The 24822-nt window shown below is 36.9% G+C and overlaps 2 protein-coding genes across 4 annotated transcripts in view; one reads left to right on the forward strand and one right to left on the reverse strand.

The window, feature by feature from the left end:
- Positions 1-14862, reverse strand: part of LOC139981020 (uncharacterized) — a 63101-nt gene extending 48239 nt beyond the window's left edge. The window contains exons 1-2 of the mRNA XM_071993126.1: positions 14617-14862; positions 2223-2413 (exon numbers count right to left, since the gene is read on the reverse strand). Of these exons, the coding sequence (XP_071849227.1) occupies positions 2223-2298 (76 nt within the window). The 5' untranslated portion in view covers positions 2299-2413; positions 14617-14862. The remainder of the gene's footprint in view (positions 1-2222; positions 2414-14616) is intronic.
- Positions 14863-21240: 6378 nt separating this feature from the next.
- The window catches only part of LOC139981040 (uncharacterized), a 34344-nt gene continuing 30762 nt past the window's right edge, over positions 21241-24822 (forward strand). The window contains exon 1 of one of the 3 annotated variants that reach the window (XM_071993156.1): positions 21241-21456. The gene's annotated coding sequence lies outside the window, so the exon portion shown is untranslated. Of the gene's footprint in view, positions 21457-22110; positions 22448-23222; positions 23479-24822 lie in introns of those variants that run through there. The other 2 variants (XM_071993176.1, XM_071993186.1) reach the window with 2 other exon arrangements.

A 24822-nucleotide genomic window follows, 5' to 3' on the forward strand; every position in this document is an offset into this window, starting at 1 on the left:
ATCCTGACAATAATGATCTTCCTCTCAATTCAGGGGTTCATTATTCTAGGTGGGAGGGGGGAGGGGAGGGGGTGATTAATTCTGTCAGATACCCCAATTTTCACATTATGTAATTTTTAAAGATAAAATGATTGCATCTACTTTGTCATCAGCTGGTTATATATATACCTGCCTCAGCTGCTGTTAATTAGGATAGTTAACCTGAAAAAACAATTATAGATTACTTTAAATCTCATTAAATACACAGTAATTAAGTACTGATGAAGTAAGTATGGCAACAAGCTTTCCCAATGAAATGGGACGGCAGGTTAATTTTGTGGGACGCCGCACAAGAGACAGATGTATGGGTAAAAAGGGAGCCACGGAGAGCAGAGTATAATAAAACAAAAATATTTCTGTTTAAATGCTTAATTCACAAATAAGAGACTGACAAAATTTAAAGACCTGGTTGTCCCACGAAAAACCAGAAAACTTCCTGAAAAATTTGCCCTTAATTTAATTGGATTGTACTGTACATGTGGTCACTGGTCACTATCATTTGCCTGTTTCAGATTAGTTAGGTAATTATTAAGCATTTTAGTGTAATGCAGACCACTTTTTACCATTAAACCAAATGATGTAATTCTCTGCTATCATGTGATACATATAAAACTTTTAGAGGTTATTGGCTTTTTCAAGTCCATCAGTGATTTGGATAGACTGAGGGTCACAAATTTTGTTTGCAGAAATCTTCTCTTAACTCTTAATAAACATCCAATTGAAGACCTAATTTCAATGAAATATATTGCAGCTAGGGATTTTGTTTGCACAGTATATACAGTATACAGGTAGCCAGATCTATATGAGAATCTTATATAATTTGTCTCGGCCTGCAATCAAAACTATTCAATTTAATTTGTCCAGCTAAGAGACTGTAAACCAATTCACAAGACTTCCTAAGCTGTAGGATTCTGACTGCTATCATTCATTCCTTTATCATTTCTCATACCTTCATATTTTGTATGTTACCATAGTAACCCAGTACAATGCTATGATAATTCAGGGATCATGCAGATCTAATAATTGCACAATTCATCCTAGTTCCTTGGATGCATGGACAGTTGTACTACTGACCTTTTCACTAAGAATAACTCTGTTTTTATTATCTGGGAACCAGATCCTGTCCAAGTTAATTAGGAAGTTCCAATTACACATAAATATATTAATATCATTGTGTGGACCCAATACAGAACACAACAAACATTAAGATAATTCTCAGCACATGTGCCCTGCATTTCAATTCTGCAAGAAGACAGATGTCCATATTCCATCATTTAACCAGAGAGTTTTTCAAAGAGAGAAACTGGATATATGGGTTAATTGTTCATATCTATTTTGATAATATTCAAATTATTTATCCAGAATTCAAGCTTCTTAAAATTTGATGCCGGCTCTTCCATTCATGCTCTTAACGTGACATAAAATGTTTCCATTTAATAATAATGAAAAAAGAAATTCTTTATACAGTCATGGACACAAATTAAAAATTGTTGGACATTTTAACAATTTACATGAATACAAAAACATATTTGCAAAGTAAAACAACGTCCAGTATTGAGACTAGAAACCAGTTAATATTTCATACTTTTCCTATCCTCTGTTCATCCTTCATCCTTTATTTATTTAACTTATTTTTGGAGAAATATGGGTCTCGTCTGCAATGCGACACTTTTCGAGAATTGAACTATACGAATATATATAATACAACGGTTGATGACAGTCGGTAAAGACGTATTTGAAGTCTTTATGATATCATTAACAATTAATAATCATCTGTTCAAAAATATGGAGCAGTATGCCTTCATCACCACTTCGCAACCATTAAGATAACGAAAAGAAAGATTTTCTATAGATATATACATCACAAAATATACACACCGAATGGTTCTACCTAATGTGCAGAAGTCCAGTACAGCCGTCTTAAATTTTATACTTTAAGCCTTCTAGAAAACACGTACATTTAGTTTGGTACCGATCGGACAGGTTACTGACGCAGACAACAGACTCACCATCAAACAATGTAATGTAACTTTAGTTTCACCTCGGCTTAAATTACAACGATGGACTATTTTATGTGGTTTTCTCGATAACATTTTGGGTACAGTTTCCTTTTCAAACATATCATTTTTTGCACCACTTGACAAAATTTATGTCTACTGCATATATAGCTGATAAAAACTTACCTAGCGACGAGACACTGCCGAAATTACTCGAGAGGACGACTGCCAAGAGTATAAACGAAGCGACCTTCATCGTCATGGTGACTGTTAGTAGTGTGAGAGACAGGATCCACTTTCTGAGCTGAGCGATACTTCAATGTGATTAAATTGCGCCGATTCCAAGAATTCAAACTATTAGTCAAATCTGTAGTCACCTGTAGATGCAAGAACATGTATATAGTTTAAACGCTTTCTTGATGTGCAATCTTTTGAATATCTTATCTATCACGGTTTTCATATTCTTTAATTGTTTCACCTAGTTCTAATAATGTACATAGTTTTAACGCTTTCTTGTTGTGCAATCTTTTGAACATCTTATCTATCATGGTTTTCATATTCTTTAATTGTTTCACCTAGTTCTAATAATGTACATAGTTTTAATGCTTTCTTGTTGTGCAATCTTTTGAACATCTTATCTATCATGGTTTTCATATTCTTTAATTGTTTCACCTAGTTCTAATAATGTACATAGTTTTAATGCTTTCTTGTTGTGCAATCTTTTGAACATCTTATCTATCATGGTTTTCATATTCTTTAATTGTTTCACCTAGTTCTAGTAATGTACATAGTTTTAATGCTTTCTTGTTGTGCAATCTTTTGAACATCTTATCTATCATGGTTTTCATATTCTTTAATTGTTTCACCTAGTTCTAGTAATGTACATAGTTTTAATGCTTTCTTGTTGTGCAATCTTTTGAACATCTTATCTATCATGGTTTTCATATTTATTTATTTTTGAGTTTGACATGTGTACTCCTTTTTATAAATATGCTATATTTATACTGGTTTCAATAAATGAAAAACAGAATGCAAAAAAATGTTATCATTCAAGAACAGCTCTGACAGTATTACAGTACCTTTCAGAGTTTTAGTCGTCATTTAAGGGAGAAAAAAATGAAAAATCATTATGAAAAGTTCCTCATTGAAGTACTTGAATTCTAAACTTAAAACAACCACTTTTCCCTAATATTTGTATTGATCTATACTGTGCCATGACTACAGTAGCTGTATGCAAAATGCTAATTAAGAAAAAAATTGTGATGCAATGCTATGGGATATGCAATAACAAAAAATATTTAAAAAATTGAAACCAAATGCAAGCCCTTCCCCTCCCCCCTCCCCTCAAAGAAAGAGAAAAGGTGAAAAAAATTGCCATCAAACCAATTACTGTAATTTGATAATAATATAAAAGTTCAGCCCACCATTTTAATGATATAAAATGGGTAGGCTATCAAGCCTATGAAGAGAATACTGTCAGAGGATAGTGGCTTAGTTACATATATTACATTATTTTTTATGCAAGATGGAATTGACATCAGATCTGTTCGAAGATGTAAAAACCTCTGTTGATTGTGAGTGAGTGACATCAATACAGTATCAACTTAACGTTCTTTGTCCTGGTGCGTTGAAGTACATTTTCTTAAAGTCTGTGTATTGCAAAAAGTTGTCAGTTGTTTTGAAATGAACAGGGAGAACAATACTGTACCACAGTCAGGAAGTATGGTTAAGATGGTCATGAATGTAGACCAAATAATGCAAAATAAGCTACAATAACAGGAAGTTGAAGACATCAGTATTTATGATATAGTGTTTAATAACAGCATCATTGTTATACTAGGACTTTAAATTTGGAAGGAAGGATGCAATAGTCTCGAAAATGTTTACGTCCGCTCAGAAAAAAAACCTCTCCATTTTTGTTTCCGTCTCTGAATATCCAAATTAAAGGTTGGGAAGTACCAAGAACTCTACACTGAGCAAAGCAGGTAATTTGTTAAGAATATCCCCAAAAAGGATACATAATATTGAGATTATCCCCTAAAAGAATATATATCCTACTTGCTGGTTTCAAGAACGAATGGGCAAAGTTTTCTTTAAATGATTAGGAGTATTAATGAAGTAATATTACCTTAAGTCAAGGTCTTTGTATCTCTGAAGTAATTAATACCCTTAAAATTCTTTTATTGCCAGATGGATAGGCAATTAATCGTGCAAGAGAATTGTAATTACAGCTCAATTAATAGCACTTGTTGAGTTGAAAATTAACTTGGGAGACATTAACACACCCATGTCTTCCTCTAAAGTACTGCAAACTATGAATTAGTGACTGAATGTTAAAAACAACTATGTGTGTCAGTATGTGAAGTTAGTTAGACAATTTAAACATGATCAGCATCTACAGTAGCATATAGGCCGCCAGACTTGATGAGAAAGATACTTTTTTAAGGAAAAGTCGCCCAGGGAAGAACCTGGGCACGAAAACCAAACTACCGAACGACTGATCCGCTCTCAACCCCAGTCCCCTTGCATCGGGACTGTGACTGTGTGATCATCGTTGGGTGTGCATCACCATTCCCCTCGAAAGGGAACAGATACTACACATGATCTTATAGCCAAAAGGCAGAGAAGCGAAAGACTGCACATTGTGTCTGTACACTTACAGTGAGCAGGTTGAGTGTGTTGTACCAGATGGGTTTTACAAACTTGAGGCTACGTGGCCCTGAAGCCTGACCATCAAGAATTGTTCTTCCAACATCAACCAGAGTAGACTGTCCTGTCCCTCCCAGGTAATGCATTTTTAATAAATCCCTTACCAACACATGGAAATACAGTACCACATGTATACAAATGATAAACTTAACCCGACAACAATTAGCTTGAGACATAATACACAAATACTACAGTGCATTCCTACCATCCCTAAACAATTGTACTCCTTTACAGAGATGAATGTGATCACATGAGTATCCCTAGAAAATATAACATGTGTTACATCTCAATCCCAGGATAAGCCTGATACCACATGCTGATCTATAGGAGCAGCCCCAAAAGCCATAATCTGGTAACAATTACAACTGGTTTACTTAATGCCAGGAGAGATAACCCCTATATAACTCCAAGGGAATTTAAACTTGGATAAGGGGCCTTGATTAAATGCAAAATGGTGCTATCATTTCCATTATTTTGTCAAAATTTGTGTAGTAAAACAATTAATGTTGACAGTGTAAACAACTTTAACAGCATACGCGTGTGTCATAAAATGTAAGCCATTTAGAAAAAAGTCTGCCTTCCCACACCCCCCCCCATCCCTGTGGCTATGTGAAAATGTCAGGTTAATGACATTAAACATCTATCATATCTAGAAAACATTTTTTTTTTTTAAACAGAATATAAATAGACAAATCTTTTAGATGCAGTCACAATTAGTTCCCCAGAGGATTTCTGCTTACAAGTACAGAGAATGTTCACAACTTTAGGGCTCAGTAACTAGGGTGATTGATGGAGATTACACATTTAGTGCAAAAAAATATATACATGTACACAAACTAGGCACACATTTTGAACCAACTGATGTATCTAGGACATCATATTAACGTATCTTTTCATAAAACTGACATTTGCAAAGTGAATGTTCACAACTTTAGGGCTCAGTAACTAGGGGGATGGAGGGAAATTACACACCTAAGTGCAAAAAATACATATATGTACACAAACTAGGCACACATTTTGAACCAATTACTGATGAACAGTATCTAGGAATATTGACATATCTTTTCATAAAATAGTGTAGGCTTCAAATTGTCAGTTCTTTTCATAAAACTGACATTTGCAAATTGAATGTTTCACAACTTTAGGGCTCAGTAACTAGGGTGATCATGGAGGGAAATTACACACATACTGTAAGTATAAAAAATACATATGTGCACAAACTAGGCACACATTTTGAACCAAGTGATATATCTAGGACATATAAGTATATCTTTTCATAAAACTGACATGACTTACAGGCGTGAATCATTAATTTGGAGAGATACTTGACACTCCTGGAGGGAACTTTGACAGTTCTTCAAGTGACGCAAGAGCCATAAAGTGATATACTGTATACCAGTGCCAATATTATATATTAATATGTATATTTCCAATACATTAATGTTTCCACTGCACAGGCAAAAATTCTTTCTCCACCCCCCCCCCCTCCCCCTCTCCTTTTATTTTTACACATCTTTATGCTCACAAAATTTCATGAGCCTTATGGCTCTGAATTAAATTTCAGGTTTATGAAAACTCTTAAAGCGATATTCATGTGGCATAGAAATAGACACTTTCAAAAAACTTGACGTTGGAGAGGTAAATTTCCTGCTCAGATACTGTTTAGTGTGTGATCATCCACATCTTGTGAGCATGTATGCTTGATTAGTTTTACATTTGTAAATTATATATTGGCAAGAATGCTCTTAAAGGGACACCATATAAATGGCATATTATTTGAAACAGTTTTGCTTTTCATGAAAGAACTCCATATAACATGCGAGAAGTGATTCTCTTTATAAAGTGTCCATTTGGGTGAAAACATTAAATCAGATTTTGTGGCCACTTTGTAACTGACCATACAATCCAAAAATAACTCATTTCAAGGAATAAACACATTTAAAAACCAAAGAGATGAATAATAGGAAATAAGCTCTCCATGCCCTGGTGACATCAGAAGGGTGATTCATGGCATGGAATTGAACGTCTTCCTGGAATAGTGGAACTGGAGGGTTTATTATGACAGTGAAGATTAACTGAAGGACTTTTGAAAAAAACACACAAAGTATAGATTTTAGATGCAGGTACTGTATGGTAATGAGATTTTGACTCAAAAACTTCAAGAATAAATGTCTGTCTTTCCTATATTATGATCATATTTGTTCACAGCTGGAATATCACCAAAATCTTAACTCCTACCACAAGTGGCAAACTTTTCCATGAGGGCAAGGGCCCAACAGGATAACTTCTTGGTGATGGGTCTTTATCCCCCGGAATACAATCAGGACTTATATGCCCCCCTCCCCCTCCCACCACAACATTGGCAGAAAGAATTATTACAAACAACCTTAGTGTACAATAAATACATATATTGATACTTTCATGTCTGATACAACCTAATCAGTTGAAGATTCTTCAAAATTGTCTCAAACTATAGCCTCATTGTGCATCTCAACACCCTCAAACTTTTGAACAAGGAGGGGTCACTCCTCCCCACAAATCCCCCATCCACTGGATGACATAACATCTACGATCTTCGTCCCCGAGTACAAAATTGGTGGGCCAACCGCACCCCTGCCTGAGTGGCACAATTATCACAGACTGACACTCACTAATTAATGTTAAAGTTTTATCTCACAGGATATACATGCTTATCTTATTCAGTTGGTGTTCACACACTGCATAGATTATATATACAGTAGGCATATTTCTACGTTTGAAAACTGTATCAAAGTTGCAAATATCATTTATATGCTCATAAAAGATGAATGTAATTTTTACCTGGGTGGCCACAAATATTGCAACAAAGTCAGATTCAGGTCCAAGTTAAAAGTTGTCTACCTTTGACAATTTTTTCTTGCTGTTATTTTGCACTTGATCATCTCATTTTGAACTGGCATATCTCATGGGAATATTCTATATTTCACAAAGCTCAAAACTGATGTACAAAATCTGAGCGCTAAATCATTCCCTGAAATGGTCCAAACAGGAAGTAAATGTTCTTGAAAAAGGGATACACTGGTTTGAACCCTGCATGCTAAGGTCAGAGAGCTCTCTATTCATCAAAGCATTCTTCTTATATGAATCATACAGTAGCTTTATACATGTACACTCAATGTGAAGATGTACAAAACTAAAGATCTACTGTATGTTGTTTGAAAACAAGTTTGGCTGTAATCAAATAACTCACTTGTGCACCACAATATGTCAAACACATGGTTTTGTACAGTGTAGAATTTTAGGTATATAATCCCTTTGCCTGTGGAATTCAACGCCTAGCTTTCAGCCGTTACTACTACTTAATGGTCTCGAGTCCATACAAGAACGGAATGACTATTAACCCATATGTTTTCTCTTACTTGTTTTTTCCCTTCCCCTACCTTGACCTCCTCTCTCTTCCCTTCATCTTCTTCTCTCCAGTGTTTTCACAGATTTTGATAATATTTTCATACCTCTGCTCCTTCAAATTCAATTTTAAAATCTCATAACAAAGCACAACCAACAAACTTTTAATAACTAAATCTTCAACCAATCGTAACCTTGTTTTAAGAGAAACGTTAATTAGCTTTCACAAAGTTAACAAAACATCTGTTGAAGTTAGCTCTGCTTTCAACCCCCCCCAACACCCCCTCCCCCTCCCCCTCCCCGTCAATGTACTTGCTAACTCTCTCCTCTCTCTCTTTGCTATTTTTTGCACAGTTTCTCATCAGTACTGTACACCTCCTGCAGTCCTTTGTCTTCTTGCTGTCTATCCTCTCACTGTCTGTATGTCTGTCTGTCTGTTTGGCTGTGGTCCTGATTCTTCTTCTAGTTCTATCTAGTTCAATTCAATTCAATTATTCAATTTAGCAAATTACCTGTCTGTCCGACATACCTGTATCTGTTTACGCCTTGTTTTCTCTAGTGTTCCTCCAGGAAGAAGATTCTGTCATGATTAAAATGTCAAACCCTCCTGCAACTTTTGAATAATTTATATTCTTACACATTATTCAAGCTCCGCAATAGAGGTTAAGCATGTTTACTAGGCTGTCATTTGTCCGAAAGGAAAGTGACTTTTGTCAGCAATTTATAGGGACTTTCGGTTTGCACCTGTGTTTTCCTTATAAATATTTGGAGATTCAGTACAATACTAATTCAGACCTTTTACATACAGTACTGCTACATAGTAGACCACCTGCACCCTATCATCAAATTCATTAACATTTCTACAAATCATCAATATTCTATATGTATATCTCAGCCTATCAGGTCCACAAATTTTTCCATCCATGACTGCCCAATCTGCTGTTATTATCGACGCTGTTTGGGACAATATGTTGTGTGTATGGTACTTTTAAGCCATGCTTCAAAGCAATTGTAGTCTCAGCATGGGCAGTATGAATATTGTTTCTAATTATGCAGATAAAATTACAAAACTGTGCCTACTTTGGAAATGAGTGCTTTGAAGCATGACATAGGACTACAGAATAGAGTAATACTCTATAGAACTTAACTTAAATTGTCCCAAATGGCTTGCTATTAGCGTAAGGTGACCAGACCCCAACCCCCCCCCCGCCCCCATTTTCGAACTGGTCCTGATTTTCAGGAACCGTCCCTGATTTTCGGGGACCGTCCCCCATTCCAATGTTTTGTCCCGATTAATAATAATAATATAGTTATCCACGATTTACAAACTTATATTCCCTAAAAATGTCCCAGATTTAAGAAACAGGCCCTGAAATATATAAATACATCAGTTTATTCACAAAAGATTTAGAAATGTTGCAAAATCTACCATCCTGCCTATTATACTTCAATTACACATTATTAAATACACCATAGATGTACACAAATACCTCGCACAGACAATCACAGAGATGGGAACAAGAACTACTATAATGTAGGGTATAGGCCTATCCTACTACAGTATCTGCACAGAGTAAATGTACTTGCGTGACAGTGTTTCCTACAATATAGAGTAGTGTTACTCCTGTGCTGACCTATAGGCCTGCTCTTGATTATGTCATGTCTGTGCTCTACCAGACTAGTAAATGTGTCTCAAAGGGGAGGTGCAAATCCCCTCCCCCTTTGATCCCTTCCCCATGCCACACATTTCACCTTCAACATTTCATCCCAGTTTCCTAATTATTAATGACAATTAATATAATCTGCAAAGTACGAACGATAAAACCTACATGTGTTGATATCTGGTTTTAAGGCATAATTAATCATAACTATAAAATCTATTGTAACACGAATGACAAGCTAAATGTTCAATAAATGGATAAAGCAGGTTTCACAGGCGGCAAAGCCGGATTTATCAAATGAAAACTTGGACTTATCGGTTGATAAACCAGAATTTCACCTGAAAAACCTGGATTATCAACTGATATCAGCATCATCTACAGTAGCTTTATCAGTCGAAAATCCAGGTTTAAATACCGATAATCCAGGTATCAAGTCATTGACCTGGTTTATTATAATTTTATAATCTAGCATTATCCGTGGATACACACTGGATTTATTTGAGAATTGAGCTTTAAAGAAGACTTAGTTGTTTCAAGAGTTATCTACAAGTTTGCTCCTACTGTAAACATGGCACGAAGAATGTCAAAATTATCCATATCATTTACACAGTGGCGGAGCTAGGGGTATTGGTCAGGGGGGGGCGATAATGGCCTGTAGGGGCACTTTCTACACTATCTAAGCGGAGCACCACCACAGGTTGGCGCGGAGCATACAGAAAATTTTTGAGTATTTAAGATACTCCCTTGATCGCCGGAAATGACCCTTTCCGGGCCTTGTTAATTTGCAGATAAACGAAGAATAAATAGGTGTCATCGCCATTTTGTCAGAAAATTACACCAACAAAATGTGACAAATGTCAATAGGTGGAGCGCAATAAAAAAGTCAATAATCGTAAATAAGTAAAAAGTGGTAAAAAGCTGAAAAGGGCGCCAGCAGTCCATTTGAGTCCGTTAGGGGGGGCATCTGCCCCTCTGACTGTATGGACGCCAGGGGCGTATCCAGGATTTTCCAATAGGGGGGGCGCCAGGCATGAATGATCGCCGTCCTGGGGGATGGGTCTAAGGGGAGGGGTGTACAATTTTTGCTTTCAAAGAAGGGTTGAAATGCAAAATGGTGTCATATGCATGGGCGGCGATCCGTACTTCCGAGTAAGGGGGGGGGATATGACCTTGTTAACTATCTAAGCGTAGCGCCACCATGAGATGGCGCGAAGCGTACAAGAAAATTTTGGGATTAACAAACCCTCTAGATGGCCGGAAACGGCACTTCCCGAGGTTTCCAAGCGGCATATACCCAACTTTAAAATAGGGATGTCATGTCCGAAATATCTCATAATCAGGATCCAAAATACTTTTTTTTAAATTTCGGGTGTTATTTTGGGAAAATTGCCCCTGTCAATCTTGTTTCAGGCGCAACGTTAGAATGTTCGAGAGCTCTGTTATATTATTCGATGAAGAAAATGGCCTCATGCAGGCTATTATAGGCCTATACACATGCAATACACAATTTCACATAGTTACATTCCTAGGTACCGATTGCTAGGGCATCCAGGTGAAACGTGTATTAAGCATTACCCTGGTTACATGAGATTCTCAGCTGTTCGAGGGAACATGTACGTGTGTAGGCCTACTATAGGGCCTATATGAATACTATGAGGGTGCATATATGTACTATATCAATACCGTGGGCGCAATAATACATTTTGTTGTTATAGGGCCAATGAAGCCTACAGTCAACTATTTTTGCTTTATAAAGACGCTTTATTTGAAAAGATCGCACTGCGTTTATGGTAGGCGAGAAATGAAGCTAAAAAAGAGCCGTACATTAACGAAGATGCATAAATGTAGGCATGAAAATATTCTTATCCCTGGCATTTGGTGGGGGGGGGTGATATGGTGCATTACATCCCCTCCACCCTTTTTCATGGGGGGATATATCCCCCCTCCACCCAGGATCGCCGCCCATGGCCATATGTGATCCATTTTTCGACCTTAATAATAAGCAACATTTCCAGTAAATATGGACACAAAATGCACAATTTAGTATGGCTGGCATGTCATTTAGTGTTTATAGTGATAATACAAACACAATTACCATCTACAGTATGTTTCTAAAACTATTATGCCGCCGAACTTCGCCAGAACCTTTTTTTGGCAAACAAAAAATAAAGCATACGGGAGGGGGGGGGGGGGTTGAGCGATCACCGACATCTCACATAAAGGTCGTCATCAATTTTTTTTTCTTTGCTAAACTTTTTTTTTTTTTGGTGACGGCCAATAGGGGGGGCGCGCGCCTGTTGCGCCCCCCCCCTGGATACGCCCCTGGACGCTCCGCCACTGCATTTACATTTCTACCTTACAGTACCGGTAAACTTCAAATAAATTTCATTTGCAGAATTTACAGGCCGACCGACCAAACTACTGTACAACTCGGTACACTGTCGTCAGAATGTAACTGTATTAGGCAGGATGAAACCTTATAATAGTGCAGTGTGCTGTCCTAATCTCAAATAATTCAATATTAATATCAAATCTTGACATTTAATAAGGTTGTCTTTGACTGTAAATCTAAAAAATCTAGAACAGATTTCTTTCTCCAAGGGGTGATGGAACCTGTCTGTTCATATTTATAGTACTCCATCATCAAACAAATTATCCGTGTGATGATGGAGATCAAACTAACAGCAGTATTTTTCTTAATTAATTTGACACATTTTTCATTAGTGGCAATTAGGCTATAAGGATTTAAATTTTAATCCCTACCCCCCCCAAAAAAAAAAAGATTACCTGCGCTCAAAAGATTGATTGGTTGAGGGGGAGTGGAAAGGGAAGGGAGAGGGGAATGGGTTGGAAGAAATTGGAAGAATTACAAATATTTCATACTACAGTAATGATCACTAACCTTACTTCAATAATTGAGAATACTGAATACAGCATATATTAAATTTATATATATCCAACCACCAAACTCACGATTGTTGAATTTCAGTATAGATCAATAGGATAATTCAGAAACAGTGACGTAGCTAGGGGGCTCAAGGGAGGGCGCTTGCCCAGGCGCCGGGTTTAGGCGCTGAAATGGGAGAATGAGAGTAAATAAAATAAGCACTTTTTATAAAAACATGACGAAATTGATGTATGTCGTCAGGCATGAATATTTTCCAGTTACTAATAAGAATCTGAACTGAATGTAGTTGTTTTTATGAGCAAATTTATACATTGTGATTTCTTATCAGTCCATTTCGACCGTATTTTTCTTTTATTCTATTCTGTAATGACTACATGTCACGGAAATTTCAGGTATTTCAGTATACAGTTCCAAGGCAGTAGATTACAAAAGGTGGACATATCATAGGCGTAGGACCACAATTTGATTTAGGGGGGGGGGGGGGCTGTAACAACTTGCCCGAAATATATAACCAAAATTTTTCGCGCGCAATTATTCTTTTTCAGTAGTGGGGGGGCCCAATTTTCTACTCTTGCACCCGGGCACCAAAACCTCTACCTACGCCACTGTTCAGAAATCAATTTTTTTGTTAATTTTTGAGAAAATAAATTCCTTCTACTAAAACATTCTTCAAATGCCATCAGAACGACTCATCAGGTTTCATTTCGATTGGTAAAATAAGAATTACGTAAATCAAGTCTTTCTCTAGCTTTCAAATTTATCTGGCTAATATGAACTAATCTAATCATATTACTCTCTCTTCATATATAAACAGCTAGGTACAGACCTAGATAAACTGTAATATTTATGATCTCAACAAGGTAACAAGCTACAGAGCAGCTCAGGGAATAAAATATAGAGTTAAAATTTTGTGTCTAAGCAATTTTAAAGGCTCAAGAGCTCAACAGCTACAAAAGACCACTTTCAAGGATTTTTATCAGTCTTTTCAATGCCCTACCTGTATTTCTTCTGCAAACAATTTTAAAACTTTAACAGCTGAATTTGCTAAAAAGGCAAGTTCTAAAGCATTAATATAACTTTTTAAATTGAAAGAATTCTCTAGTAAAATTTCTGAGAAATTGACTTACTGTACAAATTGAGAATAGCATTTGTAAAGGTTAACTGTAAGTTTATTCAATTACTTTTGTTTCATTTGTGCACCAATTTCCTTTGATATACTATAATTATACTGAAGGTATTTGTGACATTTTCATTAGAAATATTTCTTATGTTTTAGAAATTGGGGTGAAGAAAGACCTCAACATATATTTCCTGCCTGTAACGAGCGACTGAATGAATTAAAGTAGGCCCTCGTGCCAATCACATATCACTCTGAATTTACAACTGCCCCAAAGCCAAATCAACAATATGCTTAACAACAGTGTAATAAATAAAAAGATGACCCAGCTATACAAACTGCTCTACAAAATTAGAAACTGTGGATCTGGATCTGTATACGATTGTCTTGACATACTCAATGTTTCAATTCACTTTCATCTACACCCTACAAACACTGCATGGCCAGTCTCCTTCCTCCCCCCCCCCCCCTCCCCTACCCAGTCCTATCCCTCGATCCCACACATCACACATAAACGTAGCCTATTGTTCGATAGCATCAAAACAAATTGTTTTCAGTGACATTATAATTCCAATATTCATTTTAAACATTTCGTTGTTGCATTGCGGCATAAATTGCAAACATTACAAGTCCTATGCCATAGGACTACCGACAGACATAATCTGTACATACTTTGACGCATTACAACGCACGGGAAGTTTTTCTTCCAATGGCAACTTTTAGAGAACTTTTCTCTGACCAACTTCAACCTGATTTAAGTTACAGTGTCACTGCAGTACTTTAGCGAAACGCAAAACTTACCGCAAGTTTCTTCGATTGTCCTTAGATTGATGTTCCCATTCTTTCACCAGATGATTCTTTACTTGAAACAGTTTCCTTTGTCATTTAACAATACGTGATTTCAATGTTTTCGGAACCAAAGTTGCTATATCTAGAACTTAGGATCATTGATGTCCTACTTAATACTAATACTATTACTAATACTATCAGATTACGGTACACAGCTGTATCACAATACTTCGATCACCTTCGTGTGTATTACCGGTGAAGTGGTGAAAGCAGTAATGAATATTCATGCTCATAAATATGCATATACGGTATGGTGATCTTGTAGAGGCAGAAACTATTTATTGAAAGCAGTGTTCCATTTTGCAATGATAACACTGCAGAACTGTTGATGAAACCTCGTTGATTATCTTTTCTTGGATCAGTCCGTGTGAGAGGTGTCGGGATTGAAATAGCTACAAATGGCATTCAATGTGCAGTTAATACTTTTTTTTCCAGGAATTACATTTCGAAATCGATACGGTGTAATGAAAATCTTGGGTTGTTAAGCATTTGCATTAGCAAAATTTTGTGCAAAATAGACAGATGGCAGAGTTTGGATTGAGTTACGTTAGGTTAAAAGAAAAGAAAAGAGCCATGGGAACTAAAGTTAATAATACATTATAGTACAAAGTAATGCAAAAAGAATTGTCACTACTGGGAATGGTATACATGATCGTAAAAATGCCATGTATATATGTTAACGAGAATTTAATATAATTTCATTGTTCATCAATCCGCTATTTTTCAAGCAGGTATAGTTGTTCTTGCACTTCCCTGAGAGAATACAATAAAACCACAACTATGCACATTTTAAGTGTATTTGGTATGTAAAACGACTTGTGATTTGTGTCCCCCATCCCCCCTCACTCCCCCCCCCCCCCTCTCGGTGTATGCAGGTTATCTTACAGTTTCATCCATTCAGCAATCTTGATTCGTCTATGTTCCGTCGGAAAGGTCAAACCTTGACGAAGAAAGAAAACCAAATGCCAATATACTTTACCCCTCACCATCCCCTCCCCTTCCCTCCTCCCATTTTCCCTGGACTTTGGCTACACTCGTTGCAGGTGATTACCTTCGCTACTACGGTAGCCGCTAAACACGGCCGTCATTTTAAAGAGAAGATATTCAGTCAGCCCTTAATATATTATTGGCAAAATCATGCACGCTTCACTGAAAAGAAAAACCGCAACTATGTCATTTTAGTACGTCATTTATTGAGAATTCATATTAATGACCTGTTTAGTCGTAACCGTTGCTTCAAATTGATATCGTGCTCCATTCCTATTTGTTTAGACTATATACTGACTAGGCTAGACTATGCTGATCTCATAGAAGACTCCCGCATAATAAATAGAAACATGCACCAAAAGAAGTCGTTTGTTTGTTAAATGGTTTACGACATTTGTTTTCCATCTCTCTAAAATAACCCTAATTTTAGGACTGGACTACCATATATACCGAAGACATCATCTTATTCATAGTCGATTAGGCCTGGTCGAGATAGCTGTCATAATGCGTGCTTAAACATTAAATATATAAATATGGACTTCATGAACACCAAACAAATACATCAAAATATTATTAGTTAACACTTTATTGGGGGGGGGGGGGGATAGCGGGAGATATCAACAGGTATATCAACATGTATATCAACAGGTAGCATTGACTTACATACTAAATCGCAAAAGTAATGTGGTCTCTATAAGTCTCATAAAAGTTCTCACTAGCTAAACGCTACACCCATCACTGGATAGCTGAAAAGTTGGCCTTTCACGCTACTATCAATTTCCATATCAAAAAAGAAGTTCTCCTATACTGCATTTTGGCACTATTACTGAAGGAGAACATCCGTGCGGATTAATATAGTCTCTACCATATAGGAGTATGTCACCAACGTTATACGGAAGTTCTTCTCCATACTGGTTTAAGAAATGAAATATCGCCACCACTAGAACAGTGCGGCGAACCATATATAGTCGGACACTACAGTACTATACTGCTTGTCCTTGTCAAACTTGAAATACACAGTCAAAGCAGGAAAAACTCGTATGTTTGCATTTCGGTCTATATTTAACTTCCGATATGTTGATCTGTTGGTTTTGTATGATAGACTAGGAAGTTCAGCCACTTAAACTGTTGAATCAATATGTAACCCGAAACTTTAGTAGGGATATTTTCTTTCAAATAGCCAAACATTACTCTATACGGTGAACTGATGAACACTAAGGTTTCGAAAGATTCTATGTTCAAAATTGTGTAGGACCGTGTGATCACAGTAGAAATGAACCTTCACCCTCGGATCATGCGTAGAAACCTATGTATATATTTTGGAAGGCAGTAGTGGTACTCACATAGTTCACATGTATTTGCATGTATGTTTGTATTCTAGATACAAGCAGGAACTCGCGCAGAAGCCTCATTGGTTTATCAAAACCGCAAGCTGACCGAAGTCAGTCTCTTACATTCATATTTAACGTCCTTGATTATGAATTGTCAACAACTCTGTAACTGGACAACATACATTAATATTTGAGTGACTCGAACCGGGGACCTTATGATTTGAAGGCACCGGCGTTAACCATTGAGCTAACACTTCTTAACATCGTTATGGTAACACATAACATCGTAACACATAACATCGTTATGGTCATACGGGACTGGGGTTGAGGGTGGCTCAAGTTTTTGGGGTTTTCAACTTTTCATGCCCAGGCTCTCTATATATCTTGGGGGACAATTCTTAAAGACTAATTGCCTGTTTTGTTGAGAAATGACATATCAACAAGTAAGTTCCTCAGAAAAATATTCTGTAACTTTACTCCATTATGTAAGAAATGAAACAGCGCCATTAATTGAACAGCTCTTCGAAGCATGGCGTCAAACCCTATAATATTGCCTTGTCATTTTTGAAACCACAATGAACTTGTTATTTAAGGTCATATATAACACCAAAGTTTGCATTTCGGTCGGTATATTTTTTTCTTCTGTTATGTTGATCTGTATAGTGGTTCATGTCATGGACTAGGTAATATGCCAGCTACTTATGATTGTTGAATATTTGATATAAATGGCTCATTTTTTTCAATATGAAGCAGTCAATGTGCGTTTGACTGGTAACGTTTCCCAAACCAAAACTCAAAATAAGGATGACAATAGTTCCAAAAGAAAAAGGGATCTCTGCTCGTTCACCAATAATGGAAGTTAATGATTTCATATTTTCATACATTTCGTCGCCCGTACACTACCCACTCTTGTTCATATTAGTATTAACGATGGGTAAAACGAAAAGTGAAAATTGCTTCAGTCTTTATAATAACAGTTGCACATATTCAAGTTAATAAGAAACCTTTTTCAGTATCGAATATATATAGCAAAAATGTATAAGGCACGAAAAAAACTCGCTAAAAGCTGGTTTAAGACAACACAGGCGTGCGTGTTTGACCTCTAAACCTAATTTCGGTTTCTTTGGAAGGGAAAAATTCCAGTATTGCACCCCCCCCCCCCTTCAGTCCATTAGCGGCCCGTTCAGCGTTTTTACAAAACCTTTACCAAAGCCAATGGCAGGCCAACTGCGACTTCCGGGGGTATAAGACTGGTGGTCTACCTAGACGACATCCTATAGTGTATAAACCAGGTCCCTGTAAGGTTAAGGGATGAAATGCCACTTGGCAAAATGCATGCATGTTGGAGAGCTTAGTGTTCATGGTAAACCTAAAGAAATATGTCTTCACCCCTAGCAGGAATATAGTTTTCCTGAGTGTAGAAATAAATTCCATGAACCTACAAATCACCTTTCCACAGATCAATATATTCCTATATAGTAAACAGGGGCATACAAAAATAGAGGTGGACTCTTCTGGAACCACGAAAATATCATCCCTCTGCCCCTTTTGGTAAAATAGGTGACTTTCCCTGCAACAAGTTATAGTGATTACCTAGTATAACAAATTAGAGTGTCTTCCTAAAGTGAAGCAGGATAGCAAGGTATTCATATCTCATTTGAAGAGGTTGGTACTGCCTCTATATTGCTCGGTGGATTAAAGGCATCTTAGACGCTGTGGGTATATTGATACCTCAATCTTCACAGCGCAAGCACTTCTGCAGCCATGACAAAAGGTGTGGCCGTTGCAGATATTATTACAGGGTGGGAGACTGGTCTAGGGTATCTACATTCAAATCTCTCTACCTAAATCAGGTCTCATCTTATGCTGGTTTAGCGCCATTCATTTTCTCATCAGAGGTAAGTGAAGCTTTGAAACCACACCTGCTATATCTTGTGCAGCGCTCTGTATAGTATAATTTGCAATGTATACAAGGTACTTTGTACCTGCCATAAAAAATTGAATTATATCAAAGGGGTACAAACAATATATAGGCTTAAAAAGTTTCCATCCTCACCCACCCTATTTGTGAATATCATATGTTTTGTTTTTCCTTTTGTAATTATGGATAGTTTTCTCTTCCGTTTAATCTCAGGAACAGTCCTGAGGGTTTGAAGAATGGAATGCAATGGAAGATGTTTCCTTTATACATGGTTGTGTGTAGTAATGCTTAAATTTGTTTTTAACTTAATCTATAAAAAAAATTTAAATAAAAAAGTTCTCCACTTTCGACATCTTTGTTGTTCTATGTTGTTCAAAAGAAGAAAGAGAAAACTTTGTGAAGACGTTCAATCCCTGATTGTCTTTGTCTTCTTTTTGGTCTACCTGTTACATAGCCCCTTTTCAGTGTTTTCCATCGGCTCGTTCGTAACATTCAGGAGCCAACAAAGTTGAGGTAGAGGTCATTGACTGAAGGCATCAGCCTAATAGAAGGTATTGCTTCGCCTTTTTTATTCTTAGACTTCAGTGTCAGGTTCACTAGATTTCTAGCAGTGATTTTTTATTGTCAATAAATTTTAACTGGTCAGTAATTTGCTCATCACGATAACCCCTTGTCCTGATCTATTTTCATGACAGCTGGCAATTTTCACATGAAAAGCATATCACAGTCGATCTTAAAGTAATAGGCTATCTTAGTGAGTTCTGTAAGTTGGTGATATCGCCTTAATTATACTACCATTTGAACATCCATTTTGTTATTCTATGGGAAGAGTCGTATCATTCTATCACCATTTGAGCATCCCGCACGCTTAGGTACTCCAACGACTTTCCGCGAAATTCATCATGGGAGTGGCTAAGAAAACATACACGCTTAATGCGCAATACATACAACGGTACAATGAAGCATTCAAGCGGTCACGTGTACAAATGGCTGTACAAACGCAGAGTCACTCTACACGGCGTCTCCTTAATGGCAATTGCATTATCACATAGGAATGGTAGGAACAATTAGTCTAAATGTACCATGTTAGATGCTAGAAGTCATTCTGGAAACATACGCCAGAAAATAAGATAATTTGCTAATACAATTAATTAAACAACCAAATGATAATATTGAAGTTCGAATGTGATTCACCACTTTATATGTATTATATACACGTGTTTGTATAGAATCTGTTTACAACTAACGGCGCGTATCGCGAACGCATGCATATATAATACACGCGTTGACTGCACACATACAGCTGAATAGACACGCGCGCCTATTAATGTAAACCCTCGGTTCGAAATTCGTGCGTCTTATGCACATTGAATGAAACGGGCTAGCTCTAAGCTATTTTTGTTTCATTCGAAGCTTGTTTGTCAAGACACTAGCTGTTGAAATCTGTATCAATGTCGTTTTCAACAAAAACCTGCCGTAGAAAATCAACACGGTCCCTGTGTAGGCTATAGGCCTACGACTTTCACTAACTTGTTCATCCATATACGAAGACAGTCGTTGAAACATAAAAAACGAATTAGTAGTTTCATGACAGAAGCTTCGCTCCCAAATGATGTAAAAGATCTCGATGTATAATGGTTTATACGGTGGTTACAGCTATGTAATATACGTGTCTCATGGCGTAATCGTTAAATTGTGTCCTCTTTTAATTATTAAGGTCATATTCGATTTGGAAAAAAAAATGATCATAACTTGATAAAGACCTGACATCCAAATGTTTTCCAAGACGTGATCCAATTAATAAACATAACTACTGAGAGAGAGAGAGAGAGAGAGAGAGAGAAAAGCTGTGAGTCAACTACTTCGTCTATACTGCAAAAAACCTGTGTATTTAAATATGTCAAAGTCAGTGTATAGCCTATCGTATCGATCCAAGCATGGATCTTCTCCAGAGGCTTACTCTCAAGTTAGCCTGAGAAGAAGATCTTGCTAGGATCGAAATCATCTTAACTTATACAAATGAACATGATTATTATAAGCTTCAAATTAGGAGATGATCTCGGTAAGATTAGGAAAGCAACAACGTGACTTCTACGTTAAAAATATTCTCTGCGGAATGTCCACCCATGGGCTAATTCCGCACTTGTGCTGTGCATGGTTATACACATAGTTTGTTTTGGGGGGGATTTTTTTCATAAAGAATTATTCCCGCGTGGATATTCTCTGTAGGCTACACAGCAATTATAAACACATATTATTGTATTTGTTCATTTGACTATAACGTGGTTTCGTTTACCTTAAGAAACGATATAGGCCTACGCAACAGTCAACCCTCGGTGTCTCTAAGGAAGTTGATATTGTATATACGTTGTACTTGAACCCAGTTATATTCATTACACAATGTATACCAGTAACATCCATATCTAATTTAATAGCCTGTATAGCATATGCGGGTTGTACCACGTTTTTGGCTTTCATCATTTGCCAAGGAATGAACAGAAAATACAACAATTTGGACTGTTTTTACTTGCGCTTACGTTTTCTGACTGGATGGTAAGTAACAACTTTTTAGTATGCTCCTTTTGTTTCTGACGCTCAGTGGCGGTTCGGTTGGACTTGCAGGTGCAGGGGTGTGAAGGGGGGGGGGCCTCGCTTTATATGCGGACACCCTAACCACTAGGCTATGGACGCTGATTGTAACTATGTCCAGAGGTTCGAAACGGGTAAGTAAGGTCGTAATTCCACTCGAGGCGTTTGTCACCTGTATCGAACATACTAGTTCTGTTTTGGTGACATATTTGCCTTACTCTATAGGTCAAACATGATGCTAACCAACTCGAAATCATTGGTGATTCCTATAAAGCCGGATCTCGAAAGATGTACTTTGAACAGACTTTGTTAATGAAATGGAGGTAACGACAAAGGCAAATGAATATATATATATATATATATATATATATATATATATATATATATATATATATATATATATATGTGTGTATATATATATATATATATATATATATATATATATATATATATATGTATATGTATCAATATTTTTTTTGTCTGTAATAAACGCAAAATCGACATATTGCTTTAAATTAATAAGTAACGAGCGGTCGACTTTCCACGATGGTTTCTATATATTCAATTGCCATCCCGAAGCTCATCAGTCAATACATTTGACATTTATCACTGCGGATCACTTTGGCAACCACCAATAGGAGAGAATTATCGCTAAGAGTTTACTTGTTTTTGTTTTCTGAAGGGTGTTCCCATTAATTATTCCCCCGTCAGTTTGCTTACCAAACAAACATAGAAGGAAATACAGAGGTAAAAAGTGCAAATTCGCTTTACCATTTAGCATGCATCTCTATCACAGTCTGTGAGACGCCGAAATAGCAGCCATCTAATTGAGAAATTTTGCCGTTTGTCGATGTGATCGCGATTTGCGCGGAACATACTTATACAGAAAAAGGAGTGGAATGTGTCTCGTTGATAGATGTTCAATATACATGGCACATCTGTGTATCTCCTGAAGGCAAGTTTAAACTTTTGTTTTACTTTGTCTTTAGATAAAAATAGAATGATTATAATAAGAAGCATGCAGAAAGAGAAATCGAAATATCAAGACACGTCAGTATAAATAAATCACTTTACTTTCAATTTTGTCATAAATTCGCAATCTTCTGGATTCGTCTTTTTTCGCTTATAGTTCTTTAGGTTTGTCTCATCTTTAGTTTTCGTCACTTTGGAGTTCGTTTTTAAGTGTTTGTCCTTATCTTTTTCGTGCTTTTCTGGTGTACACCTTTTGTGGGCGTTGAGATGTCCATTTTATTTTCTGGCGTGTTGAATGATGTCAATATTTACATCCACATATTGAGCAGGAAGACCGGGGTCCGAGTTTCGGTCGATGCTGGAAGCTTTTTTCACAGTTCTATACTTTCCGACCCATTGACCAACAAAGTCAAACTCTTCTTCTGCAGAGCGTGCACGCATGCGCGGTTAATTGGTTTCTGTAACATCAGTTGCCAAAGTGAGGTCCTTCTTTCACCGTTATAGTGTCGTGTTTTTTAACGTGATTTTGAACTGTAGCTAATTTCAGTGAAAATAATTACCAAGTTGGTGAAATATTAATCACGTGATCAATCTTTTATATAGCTATAAGTATTTCACCAATGAGCTGCCGTCTTTCCGTCAATGCAGCTGTTAAGTGAGCGACTCGTCGTTTGGAATTTTAAAAATTAGGTCATCTTTAAACAGACGAGTGATAACAGGTTATATCGCAAATGCGAATTTTGTTATCGCTTTATTTTCTGAAAGGAGCGAAAGTCCTTCGAAATTGACATTGTTGTTCTGAGATAGCAAAACGGTTGTCTGGAAGAACATGCAGTTAGTTAGAGAATCGTACAATTTGGCGTCCCATATAAACAGTATACTGTCGGATCTTTGCGCTGTTGGGAAGTGTTCAACTCACTGTATATACAAAGAACTTTGAAATACAACAATTTGACCGGATTTTGATATCCCTGGACCTGCTAGAATAAATACGGAAACACCGTGTTAGATCAGGTATGATTTATGATAAATCGTTGTAGAAATATATTTGTAATCTTTATTTTTTTTTTTCATTCCGACATTTTTGGGGGAAGTACGTATATGTATGCTCTTGAACACTGACATATATACGAATAACAGGTTGTGAATCCACCGGAGCGTGGTTTAACACATAATTCTTTTTTAGTTTTGAAAATTAGAATTTATGAAGGTCGCATGCAGACAGTCCTTACAATGTTTATATTCCCAGTTAAAGTTTGTTTGAACAGTTTCGCCGTTGTTTACTCAAAGTGTATAAACTCCGATGAAAATACTCGGGAAGAGAGAGAGAGAGGTGAAGAACTACGCACGTCATGGACCGTTGTATCGTTAAAAATATAACGAAAAAGAAATGCATATAGACTGACTGGAGAATGCTGATAATTTACTTCATAAATTGGATGATCTAACTTTTTAGGATGAGAATATTGCTCGGGCTGGATCTTCACTCATCTGAATGATCTTGAAAGCTTTAAAGGTTTCTCGACTTTGGGGGGGGGGGGGAGTGGTGGGGGCGTCATCAGTTAAGAATGCCTAATTTCTTGGTGACTGCAGGACTAAAGGTCTATACTTGCTTTGCAACATTCTGTCATGGTGATTAATCACGCCTCTGGTTGTCTATATTTGAAGTATTTCGACCGTGTTTAATTATGACTATAAAAAAGAACTACAAGAAAGCCAGTCCACAGTAAGGTTCAGATTTCTTGGAAGTAATTAAAGCTTAACCAAAAAATAAGAAGAAGAAATATAAGAAGAAAAAAATAAAAAGCTTTAACATGTTTAGGAATATCAGTTTGTGTCAAGCAATTGAATCGTAAAAGTATATAGTATACACATCCACGTTTAATTCATATGAGACTTTCTTGTTGTTTTCACAATTGGCTCAGTATACAATCAGATATTTAAAGTTCGTTGCTGTCAGTTTTAACCACCACGGAGTGCATGGTCTAAAAAGTGTTTGTATGTCAATAATCGACTGTGTAGTATCTATTCCCTTTCGAGGGAAATGGTGATGCACATGCACCCGACGATGATCACACAGTCACAGTCCCGATTTAAGGGGACTGGGGTTAAGAGCGGATAAGTCGTTCGGTAGTTTGGTTTTCGTGCCCAGGTTCTTTCCTGGGCGACTTTTTTTTTAAATTATAGTCAATGATCGACTACATTCCTGACTAAGAAATAAGTAACACCTTTTGGAACTTTGACGTCGAAAGTAGACTTCATATATTTGTTGATCGAATTAAGGGAATGCGTGGACGTTATGTCAATTATAACAGCGGCGTAATACTTTGGGTGGTGGTGTGGGGTGTTGAGAGGGCG

This window comes from Apostichopus japonicus, chromosome 2 (assembly GCF_037975245.1).
Source record: "Apostichopus japonicus isolate 1M-3 chromosome 2, ASM3797524v1, whole genome shotgun sequence".
Lineage (NCBI taxonomy): Eukaryota > Metazoa > Echinodermata > Holothuroidea > Aspidochirotida > Stichopodidae > Apostichopus > Apostichopus japonicus.